Genomic DNA, 25790 nt, shown 5'->3' on the forward strand with positions numbered 1-25790 from the left:
ACTCATGTTTGTAGCTTCGAGAACACTGTCCAACCATCTCGTCCTCTGTCGTCCCCTTCTCCTTGTGCCCTCCATCTTTCCCAACATCAGGGTCTTTTCCAGGGAGTCTTCTCTTCTCATGAGGTAGCCAAAGCCTTGGAGCCTCAGCTTCAGGATCTGTCCTTCCAGTGAGCACTCAGGGCTGATTTCCTTCAGAATGGAGAGGTTTGATCTTCTTGCAGTCCATGGGACTCTTTCTTATGCTACAATAAATAAGCTGATGAAGAGTATTTGTATTGGGGTGCCTGTAATGGAATTGCACCCCAAACTTACATGTAAGTAATGTTAGTCATGAAATAAGAACAGTGAGGACAAGCGTTTCACAAATTGCATTCTGCAGCCCCATTTCTCTCTGCCAATGCACACATTCAGAACCAAATCACTCACAAATTATCGCTCTGTGTGTGCATGCATGACTAGTGATATGAAATATAGCTGTGCATGATGGATGGAAGGATAGTTTGAGAGGGGGTGGGACTGCTGCCTTGTCTGAGCAGTTAACCCTTTGTAGGAGGGCTCTAAGAGGGGCTATGATGTGAGACCATTTTGATGCTCGCGGGTTTTCGTTTGCATGCTTTAGAGAAGAAATCACACTGCATAGGTAAAGGTAAAAGTAAAGGACCCCTGGACAGTTAAGTCCAGTCAAAGGTGACTATGGGGTTGCGGTGCTCATCTCGCTTTCAGGCCGAGGGAGCCGGCGTTTGTCCACAGACGGTTTTCCGGGTCATGTGGCCAGCATGACATTCATCCAGTGCTTTACCAACTGCACCGGCTCCCGGTGGAGTACAGGGTCAGGTTTAAGGTGCTGGTTTTGACCTTTAAAGCCCTATGTGACCTACGACCCACGTACCTACGGGACAGCCTCTCCTGGTATGCCCCACTTTAGGTCCACAAATGACAACACTTTGGAGGTCCCAAGTTGCAAGGTGGTTAGATTGGTCTCAACTAGGGCCAGGGCCTTTTCAGTACTGGCCCCGACTTGGTGGAACACTCTATCACAAGAGACCGGGGCCCTGTGGGACGTGACATCTTTCCGCAGGGCCTGCAAGACAGAGATGTTCTACCTGGGCTTTGGTTTGGACTCAGTCTGACCCTTATGTTTCCCTCCCCTTACGGTTTTGATCTATGGGCTACTTTTAAAATGAGGCTGCATTTTAAATTGCATTTTAACCTCTATTTTAAATTGGGGTTTTTTTCCTATTATGTTTTTATTGTAATTTTACTTGTGTTAGCTGCCCTGAGCCTGGCTCTGGCCGGCGAGGGCAGGGTATAAATAAATTGTATTATTATTATTATTATTATTATTATTATTATTATTAAACCGCTACTGGTGCATGGAGGACCGTGACAAGAGCCAGAGCGCATGGAAACGCCGTTTACCTTCCCACTGCAGTGGTACCTATTTATCTACTTGCACTGGTGTGCTTTTCAGCTGCTGGGTTGGCAGGAGCTGGGACAGAGCAATGGGAGCTAACCCCGTTGTGGGGATTCGAACCGCCAACCTTCCAATCAGCAAGCCCAAGAGGCTCAGTGGTTTAGACCACAGTGCCCCAACAACAAACACCTCTACGTTGTGAGGCTACCTTATCAATATGTGACTCTTACTTCCAAAATGTCCCTTTGTGCAATGGTTTTTTATGATGTCCTCTTCAGGGTTGTCACATCTTCAGGGTTGTCACATGGAACAAGTTTGTTTTCTCCTGTTCTGGAGGGTAGGACTCAAACTAATGGCTTCAAGTTAGAATCATAGAATCATAGAGTTGGAAGAGACCACAAGGGCCATCGAGTCCAACCCCCTGCCAAGCAGGAAACACCATCAGAGCACTCCTGACATATGGTTGTCAAGCCTCTGCTTAAAGACCTCCAAAGAAGGAGACTCCACCACACTCCTTGGCAGCAAATTCCACTGTCGAACAGCTCTTACTGTCAGGAAGTTCTTCCTAATGTTTAGGTGGAATCTTCTTTCTTGTAGTTTGGATCCATTGCTCCGTGTCCGCTTCTCTAAAGCAGCAGAAAACAACTTTTCTCCCTCCTCTATGTGACATCCTTTTATATATTTGAACATGGCTATCATATCACCCCTTAACCTCCTCTTCTCCAGGCTAAACATGCCCAGCTCCCTTAGCCGTTCCTCATAAGGCATCGTTTCCAGGCCTTTGACCATTTTGGTTGCCCTCCTCTGGACACGTTCCAGTTTGTCAGTGTCCTTCTTGAACTGTGGTGCCCAGAACTGGACACAGTACTCCAGGTGAGGTCTGACCAGAGCAGAATACAGTGGCACTATTACTTCCCTTGATCTAGATGCTATACTCCTATTGATGCAGCCCAGAATTGCATTGGCTTTTTTAGCTGCCGCGTCACACTGTTGGCTCATGTCAAGTTTGTGGTCAACCAAGACTCCTAGATCCTTTTCACATGTACTGCTCTCAAGCCAGGTGTCACCCATCTTGTATTTGTGCCTCTCATTTCTTTTGCCCAAGTGCAATACTTTACATTTCTCCCTGTTAAAATTCATCTTGTTTGTTACAAGAAAGGAGATTCCGACTAAAGGAAGAACTTTCTGACAGTAAGAGCGGGAATGGTCTCCTTCGGAAGGTGGCGGACTCTCCTTCCTTGGAGGTTTCTAAGCAGAGGTTGGATGGCCATCTGTCAGGATGCTTTAGTCGAAATTCCTGCATTGCAGGGGTTGGACTAGATGACCCCTAGGGTCCCTTCCAACTCTAGGATTCCATGATTCTACATCTGCCAAAGCATCCTGAACAGTTTGCCCATTTTATGGCACCTGCAATAAATGTCCCACATAGCTGGCGTTGTTTCTTTACTCTTTATTTTTGTTGGTACAATCTTATTTCTGAAAACACACACACAAACACACACACATACATACATACTTGAAGGTTTATTGATTCTAGTTTTGGTGGAAAGTACTAGGACTTTTGAGGAGGAAGGGGGTTAAAATAATCACTCAAAATAACAGCAGACCCTGATCCCTAGGAGTATTTTTGCATCTTGTTACTGCCTTTCCCCCAGCTGCTTCTTCAACACCACATTTTTTGTTCTTGTTTAGGACTTCTTTCTTCATAAAGCAATCCCAGGAAGTCAAGGACCCACGTAAAGTATTTGATTTCCCTGCATCCTGACATTATTGAAGCAAATGCAGCTGATTAAGAGTGAATGAATTTGCTCCCAGTCACACCGGCAATCACAGCCACACTTTCTGAACTGGCCACGTGGGTGATGATAATCAGCTAGACATGTAAGGGCCAGCAGAACTTATTCAGGAAACTGCTGCTTTCAGAGGTGAAAGCCTCACTTTTTTTGTCACTGCTAAGTTGCTAGGCTTCCATCGACGCAACCTCAGCCACGTGCCCATGGATGCACAGTAGAAAATTGTGAAGGATGAAAATTTGAGATGTCCAAGTCATCACATGGCAAGGGACGGAAGAGTTTGTGCAAATAAAGGCCAAAACACATTTCACCAGAAGAATGGTCCAAAGGATTGATACACTGGCCACAGATCTCTCAGCATTGCCAAAGTAATGGGATTCTGCTGGAAAAACTCAACTACTGTGCAGAGCTGGTTCTGGAGACGGCTTGCAAGATGATGGGGTATTTGGGCTTTATCAGTCCTATTGAGACCAATTCCATTGGGATCTGGAACATGAGAGGGAAAAACCGGATTTAGAGGCCAGAAAACAGAAGGGTTTTGAAAAAGGAGGTGCAACAGAGATCTTAAGGATGGTGAAGAGGCATGGACTCAGAGATATCGCAAACTCTTCAACTTTCTTCCACTGCATGTTTACGCCCTTATCACAAGAGTGCAGTAGTCTAAAAGGAATAATGTGTTTTCCCCCATAGCCAGAGGACTTGCAGCCATAACCTCCCAATCCTAACAATCTCAGCCCATGTGAAATGAACACTGTGCATTTGCAAGCCTATTCAGACACCATTGGAGCCAAGAGGGCTGCTGCCCATGACCAATTAATAGGCATGTTTGTGTAGTTGAGCAGTACGTGGGACAGCATATGATCAGAAAATGGCAGCCTATGGTCCTCTCCAGTTTGGGCACAGCCCTTGGCTTTTTTAAAAAAAATAAAATGGCAGCTCTGCAAATGATTGGGATCGGTTTTGACAACTGGCAAGAGTAATCTGTCCCTTCCTGGCAAAGAGAGAGGGGGAGAAAGAGAGAAAAGGTGGCAACCTGACCTACTTTGGGTTGTGGCTTTGCCCGCCACTGGTTTCAGCTCCACCCACCCTTGACATGTGTCGTCCCCCCCGCAACATAGGGACATCTGAAGCTGCCTTTTCCTGAGGTGCCTCTGTCTCTGCATCAGATGTGCAGTTGAAAAGAACCTTCCACATCTGGCTTTCCCTCATTGGGGGTGCACCAAAAGGATGAAAGGCATAGATAATAAATATTGAGTGGCAGCAAACGCTGCTGTGCCCACATATGACCACACTTCCCATGCCCAGGAACCACAAGTCTGTGTGGTTTTCCACTTGACCCACAGCATGGGTCCGAGTGGTTTTGCCTTTGCCCCACTGCTTTCCCCTGGAAAACCCACTCTTTAGCACTAAATCAGCACAAGCGCCACAGAAAATCTGATTGCCTTTGTTCTGATTCAGTGCTAAATATTAGGTTTCCTCGAGGGAAAGCTGTGGAGCAAAGGGAGGTGTGGATAAGCCCTCAGTTAGGGAGGAGCACTAAAGGGTTAAGAAGAAGTGGCAGCATCTTCTGGAACACTCAGTACCACCTGTGTTGCAGGTGAGGCATCACCTGTTGACACTTCCATATGGTGGAAAAGCTCCAGATGATTCAGTTTGGCTGTCTCCCATGTTGACAACAGCACAGATCAGTCCCAGGTCCCAGAGCTGGCCCAAGAGTTTTTCTGCCTGGGGCAAAATCCACCCTCCGCTTGCCACCCCCCATCCACAAATGAAGCCGCCTGGCCTGGCAGCGGACTCTGACTTCAGCACCGGCATGCGGACAGCAGCCCCTCCACTTAACCCAAGCTCAGCAGCCGGGTGCCCAGGTGGCACAACCCTCCCTGTCCTTCCCCAGCCTCCCAGGGGCTGCTGCCCAAGGCAGATGCTGCCCTCTACCCGATGGTAGGGTCGGTGCCTCACCTTTGTCTCCTTGCAGGGCTTGAAGGTGAAGTTCTGCATCAGGCTAGCAATAGCAGCCTTCACGGTAAGGAGAGCAAACCTCATCCCAATGCAGTTCCTGGGACCAGCTCCGAATGGCAGGTAAATGTAAGGGTTGATGCTCTCCTTATTCTCTTTGCTGAATCTGTTAGCAGAAAGAAGGGAGGATAAACCGTCGTTTGCAACCGTCTGAGCAGTGAAGGGGCTTAAGAAAAGACCCCATGCATTGCCTGTCAGGTCTCTGGCAGGGCTCAGAATGGGAGTTCTGCAGATCAGGCTCTCATACTGTCCTCCCAGCACCACCAAACCAGGGAGCTGAAAGCATTTTGATGCACTCTTCCCTCAAATACATTGTTGTGAGTCTGGGGGCTAAGTCTGCCTGATGCCCGAGCCCCTTCTAATTCCTGGGGTCCTGGATCCAGCAAGGGTTACAAGCTAATGGAGTTATAGATAGGTAGCCATGTTGGTCTGCCATAGTCAAAACAAAACAAAAAATTCCTTCCAGTAGCACCTTAAAGACCAACTAAGTTAGTTCTTGGTATGAGCTTTCGTGTGCATGCACACTTCTTCAGATACCTTCTTCAGAAGAAGTGTGCATGCACACGAAAGCTCATACCAAGAACTAACTTAGTTGGTCTTTAAGGTGCTACTGGAAAGAAAAAAAAATTTTGGGTTTAAGCTAATGGAGGATTCCCTTGTGGAGCTAGCCAGGCAAGTTCTGTTGTGAGATAGTTGCCACCTAAGCACCACCTATGTTTAGGGAAGTTTTATTGCATTTTTAATATTTTGTTGGAAACCCAGCTAGATGATGATGATGATAATTTTTATTCCACCCTCCCCAGCCAAGACCAGGCTCAGGGCGGCTAACGTCAAATATATAATACATTAAAACATAAGATCTAACAATCGGTTGAAATACAGCTTAAAATCAGAATAAAATCAGATGGCAACCCACAAATTATAACTTTAACAATGGGGTTGGGAACATTAAGGGCTCACCAGGCCCAGCTATTTGTGCTGATCTCTTATGAGCCAGTGAGAAGGGCTGGAGGGGCCGAACCCTAACCCTCCCTCACCTAGCTGCTAGGGAGAAAGACAAAGGCCAGAGTTGTGTGAGAGGGGGGGGGGTTGTTGCCTCCTCAGACTTGGGAACAAGGATGGAGGTTTGCAACCCATGCCTTCAGAAGCGTTTGTTGGTGCAAGGCGAGGATGAGGAAGCTTAAGGTGTGGTCCTTAGGATGTTGGTCTATAGCTCCCATCATCTTTGACTGTTGGCAATGCTGGCTGGGTCTCACATGCTCTCCATCCTTGATAAAGGAGAAGTAGTTCATCCAATGTGAGGTTAGATCAGTTGCTGTAAACCACAGGAGGGGAGATTTGCTCTTGTGCTCAAATCCTGCCTGTGGGTTTCCCATTGGGGCGTCTGGGAGAACAGGACGCTGGACTAGATGGGAAATTGGCCTTCTCCAGCAGATGCTCTTATCATGTTCTTATGTAACTCAATACTTTCCACAACCACAAACAAGAACCCTTATGCTGTCCCCAAACTCGCACAACCTCTTATGGTTAATGATTATATTTATACCCATCACTTCTACCAAGAAGCTCAGGGCAATGCTCCTGGCTCTCTTCCCTTTCCACCTTTATCCTCACAGCAACCCTGGAAGACCATGGTTGGTCCAAGATCACCCAGCAAGCTTCATGGCCAAGTGGGGATTTCCCTCTGAGTTTTCCCAGTCCTTGCCTTACACACACCCTGACGACTAGAAGCAAAGAGGGGCAGGAGGAGGTGGCTGTTGCGTTCAGTACCTTTCGGGTCTAAATTCTTTGGGTTCCGGCCAGTATTCTGGGTCGTAGTGCAAGATACTCGGTGGAATCATAACTGTCATCCCTTTCGGAATGGTGATTCCATTCACCTCCACGTCTTTCTTGCACACTCTTTCGATTCGCCCGCCAACCGGGTACATCCGGAGGATTTCGCTGGTGGCCATGTCAAGGTATTCCATTTGCATGACGGCATCATAGGTGATGGGAGCCTTTTGGAGGGAGGAAGAGAGGGATGGGAGAGTTATGTTTATAAAGTTGGTCACTGTCTACATTGGGGCCAACACAGAAACTCAGAAGTAGTAAAGTTGGTTCTTTGTTCAAGGAATGTAAAGAAACCCCTAACCATTAGGTCCAGTCGTGACTGACTCTGGGTTGCGGCGCTCATCTCGCTTTATTGGCCGAGGGAGCCGGCGTACAGCTTCCGGGTCATGTGGCCAGCATGACTAAGCCGCTTCTGGCGAACCAGAGCAGCGCACGGAAATGCTGTTTACCTTCCCGCCGGTGTGGTACCTATTTATCTACCTGCACTTTGACGTGCTTTCGAACTGCTAGGTGGGCAGGAGCTGGGACCGAGCAATGGGAGCTCACCCCGTTGTGGGGATTCGAACCGCCGACCTTCTGACTGGCAAGTCCTAGGCTCTGTGGTTTAACCCACAGCGCCACCTGTGTCCCTTATTCAAGGAAACAGAATACAAACAGAAAAACCTACGGGCAAAGCAGTTGCCAGAACTGACAATCTCTTCCTCCCATTTCCTCATTGGCTGGATGTTTTCCCAACAGTCTTAAACTCAATCTGGGAGGAGGGTTCTGCACCCTCTGTGCTCTTTGTTCTGCTACATGCAGGGCCCTCTAGGCCCTTAGAAACAAGGGAGGAAGGGAGCTGATTACAGTAGGACCGTCAGGCCCTTACAAATTTGCTGTAACCTCTGTCCCCACCTCCTCCTCAGCTGCCTGTCCTGTGTCCGCAGTGCTTTCTGCCTCTTCTTCTCTCTCACTCAAGCCTTTTGCTTCTTCAGCATCCAACTATTCTGCCCCCCTTTCATCCTCTGGCCTGTCTTCTATGTCCCACTCCCCTGGCTCTGAGCCTTCTCTCCTGAGGCTTCTCTAGGGGGTTCTCCAGCTGGACCCCCACCCCCTCCACTCCTCATTGTCCACCCAGGTAAGTACATTCACTGTTCTCTTTTCAGTGCCTGCTAAAGACATTTTTGTTTAGAGAAGCTGTCCCAGATATGTAGAATGTAGAATGCTACCATTTCCTTTAATCTTTTTTTTCATTTATAGCTGATTTTATTTTATTTTAAAATGTTTTAAAACACTTGCTTTTAACTGTTTTTACCAATATTTTGTCTTTCTTTTGTAAACTGCTTCCAAGGGTGTGTGTTTTTTTTAATTAAAAGGAAGGTAATCAGGTAGTGTATTCATTTCATGAAACAAATCATTAAATTTGGGTACATAATTCTTTCTTTTGCCTTTGAGTCAGTTGAATGAATGAATATTGGTGCATTGTTTTTCCATTTGTTTCTGAGCCGAGAAACGGATTGCAAAATATGGAGTCCGTGAAACCTCTGTTAGCATGTCACACCTCCGAAGCTGAAGATGAAATTGGTGTAAGTCACACGCCTGTCTGGGAAGAGTGTGGGAACGGAAGACAGTCTAATCTCTTCCGCTGTATTAGCTATTGTACTGTACTTTTGCTTTTACTTCTGTCTGTTCTTCCCTAGGAACTAGAGAGAGAGGACACCATGAATCCTTTGTCTGTACATAGTGTGTAAATAAATACGTAGTTTAGCTCTACAATGTCTCACACTTCTTGCTGTGTTTTGCCAGAAGATTAGTGTGGATATATCATTTGATATATGTCGCTGAAGCGCACTGGAGAAGAGTGGAAATGCCTTTTCCAGAGCTGCACATACCGGAGGATGCTCAGAGTTCGGGGGCTGCAGGGGCAGCCCAGGGCATTTTCCCAACAACCTCAAAGATGGCAGATTGCGTTCCAATCTGCACTAAGCAGTCCAAGGCCAGGTGAGTTTGCATCAGAATTCACAGGTGCCAAATTCCTCCAACATCCCTAGCACAGAGGCCCTGTATTATACAATGCCACTTTATATCTGGTTTTTTAACAGTAAAAGAGGTCACAGGCAGGTGCTGCATAATGGATGTGGTTGATGGAAGGGGTTCCTCTACTGCTTGGCCCTGAGCGATGCCAAATACCTTATTAGGCAGGACAGCGTCAATCTCATCTTGCAGTTTTCGCTGGACGTCCGGGTGGGTCGCTAATTCGTATGCCATGTAGCCGAGGATATTGCTGGTGGCCTCGTATCCCGCAAATATGAACACAATGGCTTGTGCCGAAATCTCTTCCTCGGTCAATGCTGTACAGAGAAAGGAGAGAGAAAGGTGAAAGTTTGGATGGAAGCGCAAGCAGATCTACTAGTAAACCAGACCCCCCCAAGCGTCCCTATTTTCCAGGGAGAGTCCCGGATTTACAGAAGCCATCCCGGTTTCTGATTTGATCCCGGAATGTCCCACTTTTCCTTAGGACGTCTCTATTGTAATGTTGGAGGGTATGTGAAACTAATGAAGTATATTATTTCGATCCCGCCAATAACCTGAGAACTATAATGCATAGGAAATATTTATTCACACCAGTGACTTTGACATGTGAGATAACCCAGTATAGAAATTTTAATCCAGATCTGAGATGTAGTAGTTTTTTGGGGGGGTTTTAAGCGCTGATCTGTCATGGAACAACCCCAGTGAAGATGAGAACAGTGGTTACCTCGACTTCATTCCTGGTTGAGAAGGGGTCTCCATGACAGTTCAAGCTTTAGGGCCACCCAAAATGTAGGTCCGCCTTGAAAACAGGATGAGTTAAAATGGGATGGGCTCACCTGTTCTTATGCCTATCCCTAGGCAAGGCTGGAGGGTGGAATCGCATAATGAATTCCTGGTACTGTTAATTAATGTTCATAGAAAACATCAAAGGAAGCATGGGTTCCTGCCAAGGTTGCAAAATCTGCTTTTTCAGAATATATATTCCAACCCCAATTAAGGAGCTCAGGGTGGGGGCATATCTGTGATCAGCCCAGAAGCTCCGGGATGGAATGGAAGTTGTTGCTGTTATGGTTATTGTGAAATAAAATTTACGGCGACGAATGCAAAAGCTACACAGAGCCTGAGGCTCAAATTCGTTTCTCCCTCACAGGATGGTGTGGCTGCCAAGCTCCTTCCATTTCTTTGGCAAAGCAATGTTTAGAGTTTGTGCGCCTGGATTTATTTATTTGTTATGTATTTGGTTTCTATCCCGCCTTTTTCTTCCCAAGGAGCTCAAGGCGTCATACATGGTTCCCCTCCCCATTTAAACACCACAACAACCCATCGCTGTCAACGCTTCCCTTTTTTTAAGGGAAATTCCCTTATTCCGAATAGGATTCCTCGCAAGAAAAGGGAAAAGTTGACAGCTACGCAACAACCCCCATTGCACATGCACAGACTTCGGACCTTCCTTTTACAGCACATGTTACCTTTATAGTTGTGGTTCACACCATTGCTCTCGTATTGCACATCTGACTTTTGGGAGTCGATCATCAGCTGTAGGAAATCCACTCTGCCCTGGGAACAAAAATAACCACAGAATCTTAGAATCATTGGAACTCGGGGATCATCTAGTCCGACCCCCTTCAAGGCAGGAATATGCAGCTGTCCCATACGGAGATCGAACCTGCAACCGTGGCATTCTCAGTGCCTTGCTCTAACCAACTGAGCTATCCTGGCATGAGGGATTAATCTTAAAAGCAATGCAATTTGAATGGGGGGTGGGTGGGACTGGATAGCTCCCCCTTCCCCCTCTTATTTTTTGTCTTTCTATCATGCTGGCCACATGACCCGGAAGCTGTACGCCGGCTCCCTCAGCCAATAAAGCGAAATGAGCACCCCAACCCCAGAGTTGGTCACGACTAGACCGAATGGTTGGGGTCCCTTTACCTTTACCTATCAGAAAGGCACCTGGCCAATTTGGTTGCCAATCAATATTGCCACAGACAGTACTGAGATTACAGTCTTTTCAATGAGTGGCTCCTGTCCAGGTTTGTTAATTGTCTTGCTTTAAATGTTGTGAGGATCCTATGCTGTTCTAAAATGAGTTGGGGGGATTGGGGAGGGGGTTATTGGGTTGTTGTTTTTATTTTGATTATGTATTGTGTGGTTTTATATTTTGATTTTATTCTGTGAACTGCCCTGAGACCTCCGGATATAGGGTGGTATACAAATATTAGAATTAATTTTTTTTAAGTCAGTCTCCAATCTTTTTAAAATTCTTCTATAAACGAATCTTTTTAAAAAAAAAAAAACTTAGAAAATTAACCAGTTGCATCAGAGTGTCAGGACTCACCAATGCACTTTCCCCCCCACCTCCCCCATCTAAAAAATCTAAAATGATTTTTTTTCCTCATCTAGGTTAACTCACTGAGGATTTTGTTGTTGTTGTTTTTTACCTTTCCTTTCGCTTGCTCCCGTTCCCTCTTGATGTTCGCGATTGCCCTGGCAAAGAAGTTCACAGCACTGCTGGGGAAGATATGGAAGTTCATCTTGTCCAGAAGGGGACTTAGGAATGGAAAGAAATCTGGTTGGAGGGGAGAGAAAGAGCAAAGAATAAACCTTGGGAAGCAGCGCAGCATTATCCCAGCATGCAAGACCCCATTTTCTAAGCCTCACAACTGAGGAGGTACTCATATGCACAGAAGGCTTGGATTGTGCAGTCAGAAAACCCTTTAGAAGGGAGACAGCATGGCTTGGCATCCCAACATCACAAGGGTCCAGGGATGTGCTGGAGGGGTTTTCCCGGCCGGCCGACTGGCCGGCCGGCAAACCACTGAGGCAACCTGAAGCGACCTGCCTCAGGCAGCATGTTCCACAGGGGGTGAGAGACCCTAATTCCACAACCAAAACCCCACCTCAAACCCTTTCCTTCCAACTGCCACCCCTCTTTGGCCTTGGGAACCAGGCAGAGGGCCTTCTCGGTGGTGGCACCCGCCATGTGGAACACCCTCCCACCAGATGTCAAAGAGAAAAATAACTACCCAAACTTTTAGAAGACATTTGAAGGCAGCCCTGTTTAGGGAAGCTTTAAATGTTTAATAGGTTATTGTATTTTAGTGTTTTGTTGGAAGCCGCCCAGAGTGGTTGGGGAAACCCAGCCAGATGGGCGGGGTATAAATAATAAATTATTATTATTATTATTATTATTATTATTATTATTATTATTAGTGATGGTGGTGGCAACTGCCAACTTGGGTTTTGGTAAACGGAAGGCTCATCCAAAGCCAAGGAGAACAGCTGCTGCAGCACCTCACGGAACACCCTCTCTTGGCCAAGACTCCCATCCAAAAGGGTTTTTTCTACCGCAGAGCAGCTTTGTTGCCACTGGTCTCCTTCCACCCTGCCAGAGCATGGGCCCAGGTCTGCGGGGTGGGGTCAGTAGGGTGTCTTGTCTCAGGTGGATAATGGTCCACAGCCTGCCCTGGCCACCATGAATGCAGGAGACCATCTCCAGCCCAGCTCCTCGCTTGAACCAGGCCAGTGACTCTCCAGACCCAATCCCAGGATGTCAATCAAATCACCATATGCAGGGCAACTGGTTTAAGGGCTCATCCAGACCTCATTTTGTGCTGCATTTTTAGGCACAGGGCCAGGCTTTAAAGCTCCGTGTCCAAGCACTTGTGTGTTTTTGACCTGGTATTTTCCCTGGGAAAACCTGCGTTTAAATGCAAGATCGGAACAAATGGCAATTGGGTTTTCCTGGGGAAAGCGCCAAGACAAAATAAAAAAAATTATCTTGGACACAGAGTTTTAAAGCATGGAGCTTTGCCTGGAAAGTGTGGTGCCCCCAAAAAGGTCTGGGAGATAAGCCCTGAGACTCTGGCCTCTGGGAGCAGCAGGGATATTTATATTTATATGCAGTAGAAGTAACGTACATAATAAAACGAAGACTGGGGAGAACAGGTCAAACCGCACCAGCTTGCTCGCCTCCCTGACAAAGGGGTCTTTGGGGTTGTTCATGGAATCCGTGTTTACCCCAAAGGAAGTGCTGGTCACTACATCCATGCTGTAGGCCCCAAATTTCCTAAACAGACAAAAAATAAAATAAAACACAGGACAGAAATCAGGAAGAAGAAGAAAGCCTGGAACAAGTGGGTTGAATTTGCCCTATTCGGTGAAAATCAGGAGGGGTGGAGTTTTGGGGGTTTTTTGCATGGGAGGGTATTTGCTGTGTCTCTGGCCTAGGACTGCCAAATCCCCATATCTGCCTGGCCCCCTCCAGGGGGCAGGTCTTGACTCTCCAGGCTGTCAAGAGCATCTTTAATTATATACTGAGTACTGTGCAAGCAGCTTGCAAGTTTCATAGAATCATAGAATCACAGAGTTGGAAGAGACCACAAGGGCCATCGAGTCCAACTGCCTGCCAAGCAGGAAACACCATCAGAGCACTCCTGACATATGGCTGTCAAGCCTCTGCTTAAAGACTTCCAAAGAAGGAGACTCCACCACACTCCTTGGCAGCAAATTCCACTGTCAAACAGCTCTTACTGTCAGGAAGTTCTTCCTAATGTTTAGGTGGAATCTTCTTTCTTGTAGTTTGGATCCATTGCTCCGTGTCCGCTTCTCTGGAGCAGCAGAAAACAACCTTTCTCCCTCCTCTATGTGACATCCTTTTATATATTTGAACATGGCTATCATATCACCCCTTAACCTCCTCTTCTCCAGGCTAAACAGGCCCAGCTCCCTTAGCCGTTCCTCATAAGGCATCGTTTCCAGGCCTTTGACCATTTTGGTTGCCCTCCTCTGGACACGTTCCAGTTTGTCAGTGTCCTTCTTGAACTGTGGTGCCCAGAACTGGACACAGTACTCCAGGTGAGGTCTGACCAGAGCAGAATACAGTGGCACTATTACTTCCCTTGATCTAGATGCTATACTCCTATTGATGCAGCCCAGAATTGCATTGGCTTTTTTAGCTGTCGCGTCACACTGTTGGCTCATGTCAAGTTTGTGGTCAACCAAGACTCCTAGATCCTTTTCACATGTACTGCTCTCAAGCCAGGTGTTTCAGCTGGTTTTCAGCCCAGGGTTTCAGCCCAAAGAAAGAGGTCTTAGCCTGCTAGTGGAAGGATAGCAAGGAACAAGCCAGCCTAACCTCTCTTGGAAGTGAATTCCACCTGTTCTGCTCAAGGGAAGCCAGGAATGCCACAGTCTCCCCCTGCCCAAGAGTATTCCACAATCTCCAGTCTCAGCCACACTAAATCTTGCTTTCCCCTCCCCCCAGACCATAGGCCTATTTATCACCCTGAAAGGTGAGTTTTCCCAAAGAGTTGCATGACTTGCCATATTGGGCAGCTACTCACTCTTTGATGTCCACAGGCTCCGCCCTCTCCACTTTGCCTTGAATACTTTTCACTAGGCTGTCCACGTGGTGCTTGATGATAGGAAACATCTTAGGTGGCGGCAACAGGGTGAGGAGGGGAGAGAAGGTGGCACAGGGCAACACAAAGCAGAAAGGGGGTCATTTATATCCTGCCTGGTCTGCCAACCACTGCTGCTTGCAATAACATCAAGGTAAAGGTAAAAGGACCCCTGACCATTAGGTCCAGTTGTGGCCGACTCTGGGGTTGCAGCACTCATCTTGCTTTACTGGCCAAGGGAGCTGGCATACAGCTTCCGGGTTATGTGGCCAGCATGACTCAGCCACTTCTGGCAAACCAGAGCAGCACACAGACACGCTGTTTACCTTCCCGCCGACGTGGTACCTATTTATCTACTTTCACTTTGACATGCTTCCGAACTACTAGGTTGGCAGGAGCAGCGACCGAGCAACGGGAGCTCACCCTGTCGCGGGGATTCGAACCACTGATCTTCTGATCGGCAAGTCCTAGGCTCTGCGGTTTAACCCACAGCGCCACCCGCGTCCCAATAACATCAAAAGGCACCCCAAAAACAAAAGTACGCCCTGTATTAAGGAAACCAAACTGAAACTCCCTCCCTGACTGCAGTCTTGTTGCTTCCTAACTTTCCCAATCTCTTCAAGTTCACCTTAGAAGCAGCCTAGCGTATATCTTCCTATATGCATAAAAATGTAGGGTTGTCGTCACGCAATCCCCACTGGAGGATTTGTAGTGTCCCCATCACAACCCTGGTTTTGCATGAAGGCAGGCCAGGGGAAGGGAGGGCAACGAAAAAGAAGGGGAGGTTTTAAAGTGGCAGTTTTAAACAACAGCGGAAGTTTGAATAAAGCAGGGATGGAGAAACAATGAGGACCTGTGAGGGGAGGGAGAGCTGTGTGGGATGTGAAGAGAAGGGATGGGAGTCGGCAAAGGGGTGGAGGGTTGGCAGGGCCAGAGAGCAGTGGCTCCTAGTCCACATGCAATAACCTAAGAATAGTGTGGGGGCTGGATCAGGCCAAAGGGGGCTCATCTGAGCCCAGCATCCTGCTCTCACAGCGGCCAACCAGATGCCCTGGTGGGAACCCGCAAGCAGGACTCGAGCGCAACAGCGACACTCCTCATTTATCATCCCAAGCAATGGGCATTCAGCAGCATTTACTGCTTCCCACATTGAAGGGATGACATATCCCAATCCGCATTGTCCTCCACACAGTTTTGGGTGTATCCTAAAGGTCAAAACCAGCACTTTTAATTAGGCTTCTCTGATGAAAGAATAACTGCCGAGATTCTCAAGGGAAATGCTTTTTGCGCAATAAAGACTAGATCATTCGCAACATTTAGAAAGGGATAGGAGAATATCCTGGCCAGAACTCTTTATTAACATGTTTTTGCTGGCTAAGCCAGTCCTAGTCAGGGACTTGGACTGGGCATTGCAGGAAATACTATTAGATCTTTTAAGCATTTATTGTGAGCTCAGTCCCAGCTCTTACCTCCTTAAGCTTCCCACTGGTGAAAGTGGGGGAGAGCACAGTGCGAATCCTCTTCCACTGGTCATCTGAAGCTACTGAAACAGCTGATTTCAGCTTGCCTGTTGGACCGAACATCTGTCAGGAGGTTAAAAAAAAAGGGAGAGAAAGAGAGATGATAATGGGTCTGGAAACGAGACTTTATGAAGAACAGTTGAGGGAATTGGGTATGTTGAGTGTAGTAAGGAGGGGAGGAGATTTGATAGCTGTCTTCAAATATCTGAAGGGCTGTCACATGGAAGATGGCCCCAACTTGTTTTCTGCTGCTCTAGAGTGTAGAACTCAAACCAAGAAGGGAGATTCTGACTCAACATCAGGAAAAACATTGTGATAGCAAGGGCTCTTCAACACTGGAATGGTTTCCCTCAGGAGGTTGTGGACTCTCCTTCCCTGGAGGTTTTTAAGCAGAGGTTGGATGACCACCTGCCATATATGATCTCATTGAGATTCCTGCATTGCAGGGGTTGGACTAGATGACCCTCAAGGTCCCTCTGAACTCAAGATTCTATGATCCTATGATTGAACACAGAACCTTCTGCATGCAAGGCAGAGGCTCTGTCATGGAGCTACAACCCTAGAAACAAAACATAACCACCCCAAAATTAGGTTGTAGCTTCTTTCTGTGCATTTTTTTAGGGGAGGGGGGCTTTTCCCAGGTATGCAGAAATGTAGGCATTTGTATATTAAAATAAACATATATTTAAACCCCTCAAATGGCCCCCAACAAAGAACCATGAGCCAATATAGCAACAAAATGCTCAAGGCGGTAGCGATAACACTTTAACCTTTTTGTTTCAGGTCCCTCTTCCAGTTGCCTCTTAGCTTTGTTTCCTGTGACATGAGGCCCTGCTGGGCCTTAAAGGGCCCCTTCAGAACGTGACTGAAAATAGGGACTTACCCGGCGATTGGTGAAGACGGAGTAGCACTCTTTCACCAGGACAACTTTGATGATGGCTGGATCAGTAACAGCCAGCACAGGCCACCGGCCGTCATAAAACCTAGGACAAACACTCCTCTGAGTAAGCTGTGCCATTGCTGGCAAGATCGGAAATTATGGACTGCCCCAGCGTGACTGGACTGTGCCATGCACTTCCTGGCTGGTTTTAAGGCATGCATGTCCAACTTCTGTCATTTTTAGAAATCACTTGATCCCTCAAACCACAGCCCCAGAATAAGTTGCTTTGCAATCAGCCTATCAGTTAATCCTTTTACAGTGGTCCCTTGGTTCTCAAATGCCTTGGCACTCAAACAACTTGGAACCCAAACACTGCAAACCCAGAAATAAGTGTTCCAGTTTGCGAACTTTTTTTGGAAGCCGAACGTGCTCCATTTTGAGTGTAACGCTTCCAGTTTGAGTGCCACACTTCCGTCCATCTGTTTTTGCTGTTTATTTTATGTTTGCATTTTTGTGGCTCTTTTTTCTTTTGTGACTGTGTGGAACCCAGTTCAGCTACTGATTGATTGATTGATTGATTGTGTGACTGCAGTACATTGTTTATTGCTTTCCTTTTTTGGATCACTGGTCCCATTAGATAGTAAAATTCATGTTAAATTGCTGTTTTAGGTGTTGTTTTTAAAAGTCTGGAACGGATTAATCCATTTTGCATTACTTTCTATGGGAAAGTGTGCCTTGGTTTTCAAACGCTTTGGTTTTGGAACCAATTTCCGGAAAGGATTAAGTTTGAGAACCAAGGTACCACTGTATTTATATCCTGCCACCTCTCCAAAGTTGGCACCACCAGTCAGTAAGTGCTTTGCAGTTAGGAACAGCAGTAAATATGAACACACACTTAAACATTTTTCTTTATATTGACACCAGCAACTTTCAGATTCTCTGTACTGTATGATTGGAGCTGAGCTATGCTTCCAGGTTGGGTAAAACTAAAAGGAAGCAGGAGTGCTGTTCTTGGGATTTGTTTTGGGTTTTTTGCTTTTCAATTAAAACAAATAAAAATCTTTGCAAAATACAAACAAAGCGTGCTTTTTAGAGGCGCAATGTTTAAGGGACCAATTTTCTCCATTAATCCAGGGGCAGCTAATCCTGACCTGCCACAAATAATTCACTGCACAGGAGGCAGGAACAAGACAAGCATACCTTCATGTGGTTGCACGTAAACAAATATCTACTTTACTCAGACCTCGATGTTTCTGCGTCTGCCACAGTTTATTCAGGAAAGCATGAAATAGATTATAATTTAATAAACTAAGGTTGCTTCTAGAAAGGAGGACCACCTTTCACTTTCTCTTCTTCATTTCAAAACACACCAGAACCAAAATAGCAATCCAGTGATAATCAAATGCAACTTCATGTCTGTAGCTCCACCAACTAAAAGTTTCTCTTCCCAAATGTTAACCGATCACTCTACAAGTTGACTGAATTTCCCAGCTTAAGGAAAGAAGAAGAAAAGGCATACTCACCCCCACATTCTTCCATATTTTTGAAAACATTTTCTGTCAAACTCCGTTACTCCCTGTAATGGATATTTTAATACAGAGTTAAATTCAGCTTAAGCCTGGTTCCCCCACGATGCAAAGCCGTAATTTGTTTAGCCAAAGTGTGCTTTGTCCCAGCCCAGCCGACTAACCAAGTTTGTTTGTCCTCACCCCAATGCTCGCTATGCTACAGAGGCCTGAGGCAAGAGCAGCTGTGAAACAAAACCAAGATTGGGAGAAATGAGGCCCTTTGCTCATCTGTGAGATGACTTGTAATTTATTTAACAAACCATGGCATAGCATCACGTTTTCCAGACACAGTGTCCGTAATGGCACAACATTCTGCAAACAATGCCAATCTTTAAGTAACTGCTCACCTGTGGCAAGACAAAATCATATCCCTCTGCGGCCTAGGACCCTCGTACCTACGGGACTGCCTCTCCTGGTATGCCCCACGGAGGACCTTAAGGTCCACAAATAACAACACTTTGGAGGTCCCAAGTCGCAAGGTGGTGAGGTTGGTCTCAACTAGGGCCAGGGCCTTTTCAGGACTGGCCCCAACTTGGTGGAACGCTCTGTCCCAAGAGACCAGGGCCCTGCGGGACTTGATATATTTCCGCAGGGCCTGCAAAACAGAGCTGTTCCGCCTGGCCTGTGGTTTGGACTCAGTCTGACCCTTCTGGTTCCCTCCCCTTATGGTCTTGATCTATCGGCTACTTTTAAAATGAGGCTGCATTTTAAATTGCATTTTAACCTGTATTTTAAATCGGTGTGTTTTTTTTCCTTTTCTTTTTGAGAACCAAGGGACCACTGTACCTCAGTGCCCCTCAGCTAATGAAATGGCCTTCCTTTGTGAGCTTACTTTGCGATAGGCGCTGGCAGTGCCCAAGAAAGGGATTGGCTGTGGTCCTGGGATGCCCAGTTTCTTGAAGACGCCATAGGGCCAAATGCCATATCTGAAAAGAAATGAAGGGGATCCATTATGCTTTGGTAAAAACAAAAGGAAGAGTGGGGTGTTGCTGTGCAGCATCGATGATCGTAGTAACAGGGCAGGTGCATGAAGAAAAGAAGGCTATTCAGACACTAAAGTTTGATGCAAATATATCACTTAGCAACTGCAGGATGAATTGGCAGTGCGTGTGTTTGTGCGTCTCTGCAAGAGTATTCATAGATCAAAGCCCACAAGCGTAATTACAAATATAACTGTCAGGGCTGCCCAAGGTCCCAGCTCACAAAGGACCAACGCTGCTTCTTTGTTAAGTACAAAAGTCTTTATTGAAGTTCAGTTTCACTTCCAGAGCCGCAGCGCGCAGCTCTACGTCTCAACTGTTAGACCGCTGATGCTCCGTCTGAGTCTCCTCCCCCCTGACACCAATTTAAGATTCTAGCCTTACTCCACCTCTTCCTTAGTTCCTTCCGTCTCTGATTTCGCCTGGCCGTTGGGGTCTGGCCTTTTCTAGCCTCTTCTGACGCTGAGTCCCCTGAGCCTTCTCCCTCCCTCCGGCGGGCTTTAGGAGCTGGTTCCCCATCCGGGTCTCCTGCTGTTCCCTGCGCCTGTACATTTGAACTTGGCGCGCGCGCCCAGCCGGTAACTTTTCTCCTGACCGTTTCACTGCTGCTGCTGCCACTGCTTCCCCCTCTGGGGGGGCTAGCTGCAACTGACCTCCCCTCCGTTGGAGGCGTGGTCAGCCCTGACTCGCTCTCTCTCCCCGCTGGAGGAGACGTTGGCCCTGACACATGTGACTCTTCCCCCCCACTACGCTCTGGTGGGGAAACTGGTCCCAATCCCCCACTGCTGCTTTGGGGTTCCCCTCTGGCTCCTTGTTTCTGGTGCGTCCCCCCTGGGACCCCCCTTGCCCTGACCATAGGCGCCCCCTTCTGGGAATCTTCTGATTCGCTGGAGAAGCTCATGGAATCTCTCGGGCCACTGTCATACTCCCCTACGCTGCCCTCGGATTCTTCCCCTTCGCTCTCCATTTCCTCTCTCCCCAGTGCTCCTGCTCCTGAGTCCCTGACAATAACAAATGTAGTCAAACAATAAATAAAACTCGTTAAAAAGTAAACAACCAAACTGGACATTTCCCACATAAATCTAAAAAAAGAGATAAAAATAAAGATACAAAAAAATTAATATCAACAACAACCCCTCTCCCAATGAACCCCCTAAAACAGGGGTCTGCAACCTTTAAGACAAAAAGAGCCACTTGGACCCGTTTCCGAAGGAAAAAAAACTGGGAGCCGCAAAACTCGTCATTATAAAAATAACTTTTTTGTCACTTTTTTATTATTTCTTTGTTTGACCCCTCAGAATTACTCCTCCTCATAGAAATAAACGTTAAATTAACAAGTTACCTTTTGTGTGTGTGTGTTTTTCACTCCCCTGCAAAACAGTGACCAGCGTACATGCCCCTTACAATGTAGCGGGCGGGCGGGTGGGAAGGTGACGTCGGGACAGTGCGTGACTAACGCACGCACCGCCCCCATGCGACGTCACAGCCAGTACAGCGCCCGCCACAGTGGGGAGTGTCAGGGCGCACAATGCGCCTCCTCCCCTCGCTAGTATCCGCCCTGGAGCTGCGGCAAAGGTGTAAAAGAGCCACATGCGGCTCCGGAGCCACGGGTTGCTGACCCCTGCCCTAAAACAAGACCCCAGTGGAAGTCTGTTCCTCTGGTCTGGGCCCCCTGAACACTCTGATTTCTTAAGGACTTTGAAAACTACCTTCCATCACCATGAGGCCACTGGTTCCCTTTGCTCACTATTGCACACAATGGCAGCAGTTTTCCAGGGAGCCTTTGTATATCCGCTCTGGAAATGTGACGTGATTACCTTAAGGACCTAGGACCATTTGCACATATAAAGGATGTGCTCTACTACTGAGCCAAGCCCCTTTCTCAAAGTTTCTAAAGCTTGATAAAATAGTTATGATCTCTGATACAGACAGGACTTTGGAAGAAGGAATGGTTAAGCCTCTTAACCACTCAGTTTTACTGTTTTTGACTGCTGCAAGTTCTACCACTGTGCACAAATCTAATGTTGGGGCAGTGTTGGCTGTTCTTCGCAACTGTGCTTGACATGTGCGCCGCTATCCTTTTCTATCCAACTAAGAGCTGATTCACACTGCCAGGTTCTTCCACATACATGCAGATTTCCCCAGACATTTCAGTGAGTTCCGCCAGGACACTGCTTCCGACTGCCGAATCCCAGTTGTGTCTGCGAAATTCCGGACGTATGGCAACCCTGCCTCCAGATATTCTGGACTCCAACTCCCATAACCCTCAGCCAGCAAACAGTATGTCTGCCTGATTTCTCCCTGCCAGATTTGAGACTATATTATGAAGTGTCCTGCCTATGTTGGTTGAGGGATTGGATTTTGTTAGAGAATACAGATTTATATGGATTTGGAAGGTTATGACAATCGATATGGATGGCATGCATATTTGTGGTATGATAAAATAAAAGTGCATAAAGGATTCCTGAATCACACAATAAGAAAATCAATTTATGAGGTGTGTGTGGAATAGATATAAAAATTTATTGGAATGTAAAGCCCCTTGGTGGCTCTCTCCAATTGAAGCAATAGCAGTAAAAAAAAGTTAAATATGAAAAGAGAGTGGGCCACATAGAAAGATTTATTGACAGTGGTAGGAAGTCAGTTAAAATTAAAAACATTTGAGGAAATAAAGGAGTTATTGACGGATTGGTTGCAATACCACCAGGTAAATGCCTGATTGTGTCCTGTGGGTGGGTGGGTCCGTGAGAGTGTGGGGAGCCCACCCCCCTTGTTGAGAAACATGGAAGAAGACATTCATGCCACACATTTAAAGCCCTATGACACGACGTGAAACAGTCATGGCTTCCCTGCAAAGAATTCTGGGAACTGTAGTTTGTTGAGGGAGCGGCAAGTTGTTAGGAAGCTACAATCCCCGGTTTCGTGGAAAGTGGGATTGACTGATAAACCACTCTGGGAAATGTAGTTCTGTGAGGTGGAATAGGGGCCTCCTAACAAACAGCTGCACCCTTAACAAACTACAGCTCCCAGAATTCCTTGGCGGAAGCCCTGAATGCTTAAAGTGGCATTATGGTGCTTTAAATATCTGGAGGGAATGTGACTTATTTGCCATTTCCGCTCTCTGCTAATGATTCAGAGCGACAGGCAGCAGGGCAGAGCAGGCGGAGAGGGTAACGCATGAGGGCCTCCATTTTGGAAGGAGGCCATTGTGCCGCCGAGGTGGAAGACAAAACCAGACTTCTGGTTGCTGCTGATAAAAAGAAAGAAAGTTATGTTCTGTTTAAATGAAATTAGCTTAGCTGTTAAAAACGGCCGCTCTCTCCCCATCCCTTAATAAATAGAACACAATGTTCGGATGATAGATCTTCAAAACCCTTCCCGGAGGCGCTCAAGTTGTTAATGTTAACTCAGGAATTAAGCGTTTACTCTGGGAAGGAGGAGGGGGGCGGATCCTGCCCTCCCCGACTCTGGCAATCACTACTTTGTAAGGCTGTTTAATAAGCGCCCCCGTTGATAAAAGGCTGGGTGCCTGCTGCTTCGGCGGAAATCTTCAGAGAGAGATAACCCTGAGGTAAAAGCAATCATTTCATAAAGGAAAAAGGTGCCCCAGCGGAAAGGGGTCCTTAAAGGCTTTAGCAAAATAAAATAAAATAGATATTTTTTTTCCCTTTTTTAAAAAAAGCAAAGCTTCTCTCTCTGGGCTCATAGCTCATTGCCAGCTCAAGGCGAAGAGGCAGAAAAACAGAGGAGGAGGAGGAGGAAGCACAGGAGAAAAATGCTGCTTACACATATTTATTGCTGAGGAATCAAAGCGGAGCTGGAAGTTACAGCCTGAACTGGGTTTTCTTCAAGGAAGTTTTTCATTTCGGGATTTTGTTTTGTCTTCCTCTTGGTTTTAAGTTGCTTTAAAAAAAACAACCCAATTTCTTTTTTTTTTTAAGGGTATCGCTCCAAGTTTTTGCTCGCGCTCCTGGCCAACCACGCACCACTTTTTGTTGTTCAGGCCAAGTTCATTCGGGACACATTTGCACCTTACATTGAAAGCTCTGTGACACTGCTTTAAGCAGCCATGGCTTCCCCCCGAATAATTCTGGGAGTTGTAGTGTGTTAAGGGTGCTGTTAGGAGACACACACCCCATTCCCCTTGCAGAACTGCCAAACCCAGAGTGGTTTAGCCATCAACCCTCCTTCACTTTGGAAATTATAGCACTGCAATGGGAATAACCCATTCTCTCAGCACCCTCGACAAACTACAACTCCCAGGATTCTTCGGGGGAAGCCACAGCTGTTTAAAGTGGGGTCACGGAGCTTTAAATTTCTGGGGAGAATGTGGCCCATGTCGCCTGGATGTGAGAGTTCATTTACGCAGGGCCAGACAAAGACATTTTGCTGCCTGAGGCAAAAAACAAGATGGTGCCCTTCACCCCGTTCCAAGTAGACTGGCAGCTGGATTTTACTCTGGCACTGCTGAAGGGATGGCAGTCTTGCCTAGGGGGTGCAGGGCAGACCCCCCAAAATAAACCTTACCACTGCACCCGTTAATCTGCTATTTTTGAAAGAAACTCTACAAAAGAATTTGCATTTAAATGTAAGCCTTGAATCATTTCTCTCTCCCACAATGCACATTTATGTATTTACTCTATTAAAAGAAACCCCACATGTTTCTTTTCTTTTTAAATTATGAATACAGAACACAACTTATACGCCATTTGTCTCAGGGGGGAACACACAGGTAAGTAAACATTCATTAATACCTTTGCTTTACAAAGCTAACGAGATAGAGAGAGAGGGAAAAAACAATGTAAATCACCTCCAAATGTTTGGGGCTGCAACTCCTATCAGCCCCAGCTAGCTGCGGTTCAACACATAAATAGCCCCAAATGTATTTTCTTTCAATATGCACATTTTAAAATGCATTTTTCTCTGCTTCTGTAGCTAAGGACTGCTTCAGAACTTTTGGGGAGTGTAAAAGGAAGTTCTGAACTGCACATTAGTCTGGGAGATGCAGACCATATTGTTCCATAGTAAAATTCGCAAAGATGAAATTTCTCAGGTTTCTAGTCCTGGTGACTGCAAGTCACCTTTAGTATGTTAACAGAGTCACTTGAATAATGGAGGTGGAATCGAGAGAGAAAAGAAGCTGATCATACTTTACTGAGGTAAATGGAAGAAAAGCAGCATATAAAATAAACAGAGTGGGGGGTTTTATTATTATTTACAGGCCTTGTCAATGGTAGGAAGATGTTCAACTAAGCATACAGGGGGAAACTCCCTCAGAATTACACAGCCAATCGGAGCACGAGTGGCCTCAGCCAGTATCCTACCATTCTGACAGCTTGCTAGGCAACACCTCCGCCTCCCACCTCTAACAATTAACCCTTAGGCTACTAACTGAATGATCCCTGCTGGTAGTACTTCAACAGCAAACCTGCTTGTATGTTTTACCTGCCCATGAGGGTCAGTAGATGCGCAGCTGCTCACACCTGCACCATGCATCGAGAGCACACTTACGCCACATCATGAAGAGTTCTGGGAACTGTAGTGTGTTAGGGATGCGGACCTCACAAAGCTACATTTCCCATCAAGCTTAAGTTGAATTGCAGTTGCTGGAAGACACAGGGGAGCGAGAGTGGTTCTCCCACCTCTCAAATCCTTCCCATAATGGGCATCTGGTTGGCCACCAACCAGGATGCTGGACTAGAGGGTTCTTCTGGCAGTCATAAACTATAGTTCCCAGGATTCTGCACCAGAAACTATAGTTCCCAGGATTCTGCACCAGAACCAGAAATGGCACCTGCTGATAAAGGCAGTGAGGAGGTGGACTCACAAGGGAGGAAGGGCGAGAGAGGTCTTGCCCACAGGACCTCCAAGAGGCTGAAATTCCCAGTTTTGCACAGATGATGCCCCGAGGGATTGAACAATAATGCCAGTATTTACTTACAGCATCAGTAGGCCTATGAAGAGGGCGAGAAGAGCCCAAGTCTCCATGGAGAATGGCAGGAGGTCCATCATTGCTTCCTCCGACTTCTGCCGTTGAGAAGGTTGGCACTTTGGGGCAGAGGTAAGGCAAGGAAGTGCTTTGGGGTAGCGCAGAGCTCCTTGTCTTCTGATACCAAAGTAGCCCAGTGACTAAAGGAGGCTTGGATGCACATTTATTTCCTCTGAGAGGGGTGGAGCAAAAGGAAATAAGTTGACCTGCAGAAGGTTGTGTAATCAAAATTTAATCACCAGGGTTGAAAAGAGTTGAAAACTCTAAGCCACTGGGAGGAGAAATCAATCCGCCAGTTTATTATTTTTCAAAGAACCAGCAGTTTATTTAGATACGTTGTTTTTTTAAGAGAACAAGCAGTTTCAACATTACATAGGCCTGTTCTTCT

At 46.6% G+C, this 25790-nt stretch overlaps 1 protein-coding gene across 1 annotated transcript; it reads right to left on the reverse strand.

The window, feature by feature from the left end:
* Window positions 1-2849: 2849 nt before the first annotated feature.
* Window positions 2850-25581, reverse strand: LOC310749183 (cytochrome P450 3A9-like). The gene is made up of 13 exons (XM_083585765.1): window positions 25355-25581; window positions 19266-19359; window positions 18389-18441; window positions 16869-16968; window positions 15935-16048; window positions 14409-14497; window positions 12984-13132; window positions 11505-11632; window positions 10536-10623; window positions 9223-9383; window positions 6994-7220; window positions 5167-5329; window positions 2850-3693 (listed from the first exon to the last, which is right to left on the reverse strand). The coding sequence occupies exons 1-13, from the start codon at window positions 25423-25425 to the stop codon at window positions 3604-3606; spliced, it is 1527 nt and encodes a 508-aa protein (XP_083441891.1). The 5' UTR covers window positions 25426-25581; the 3' UTR covers window positions 2850-3603.
* Window positions 25582-25790: the final 209 nt, after the last annotated feature.

Source organism: Podarcis filfolensis, assembly GCF_964270895.1.
Source record: "Podarcis filfolensis genome assembly, chromosome: 14".
In the NCBI taxonomy this organism is placed as follows: Eukaryota; Metazoa; Chordata; class Lepidosauria; order Squamata; family Lacertidae; genus Podarcis; species Podarcis filfolensis.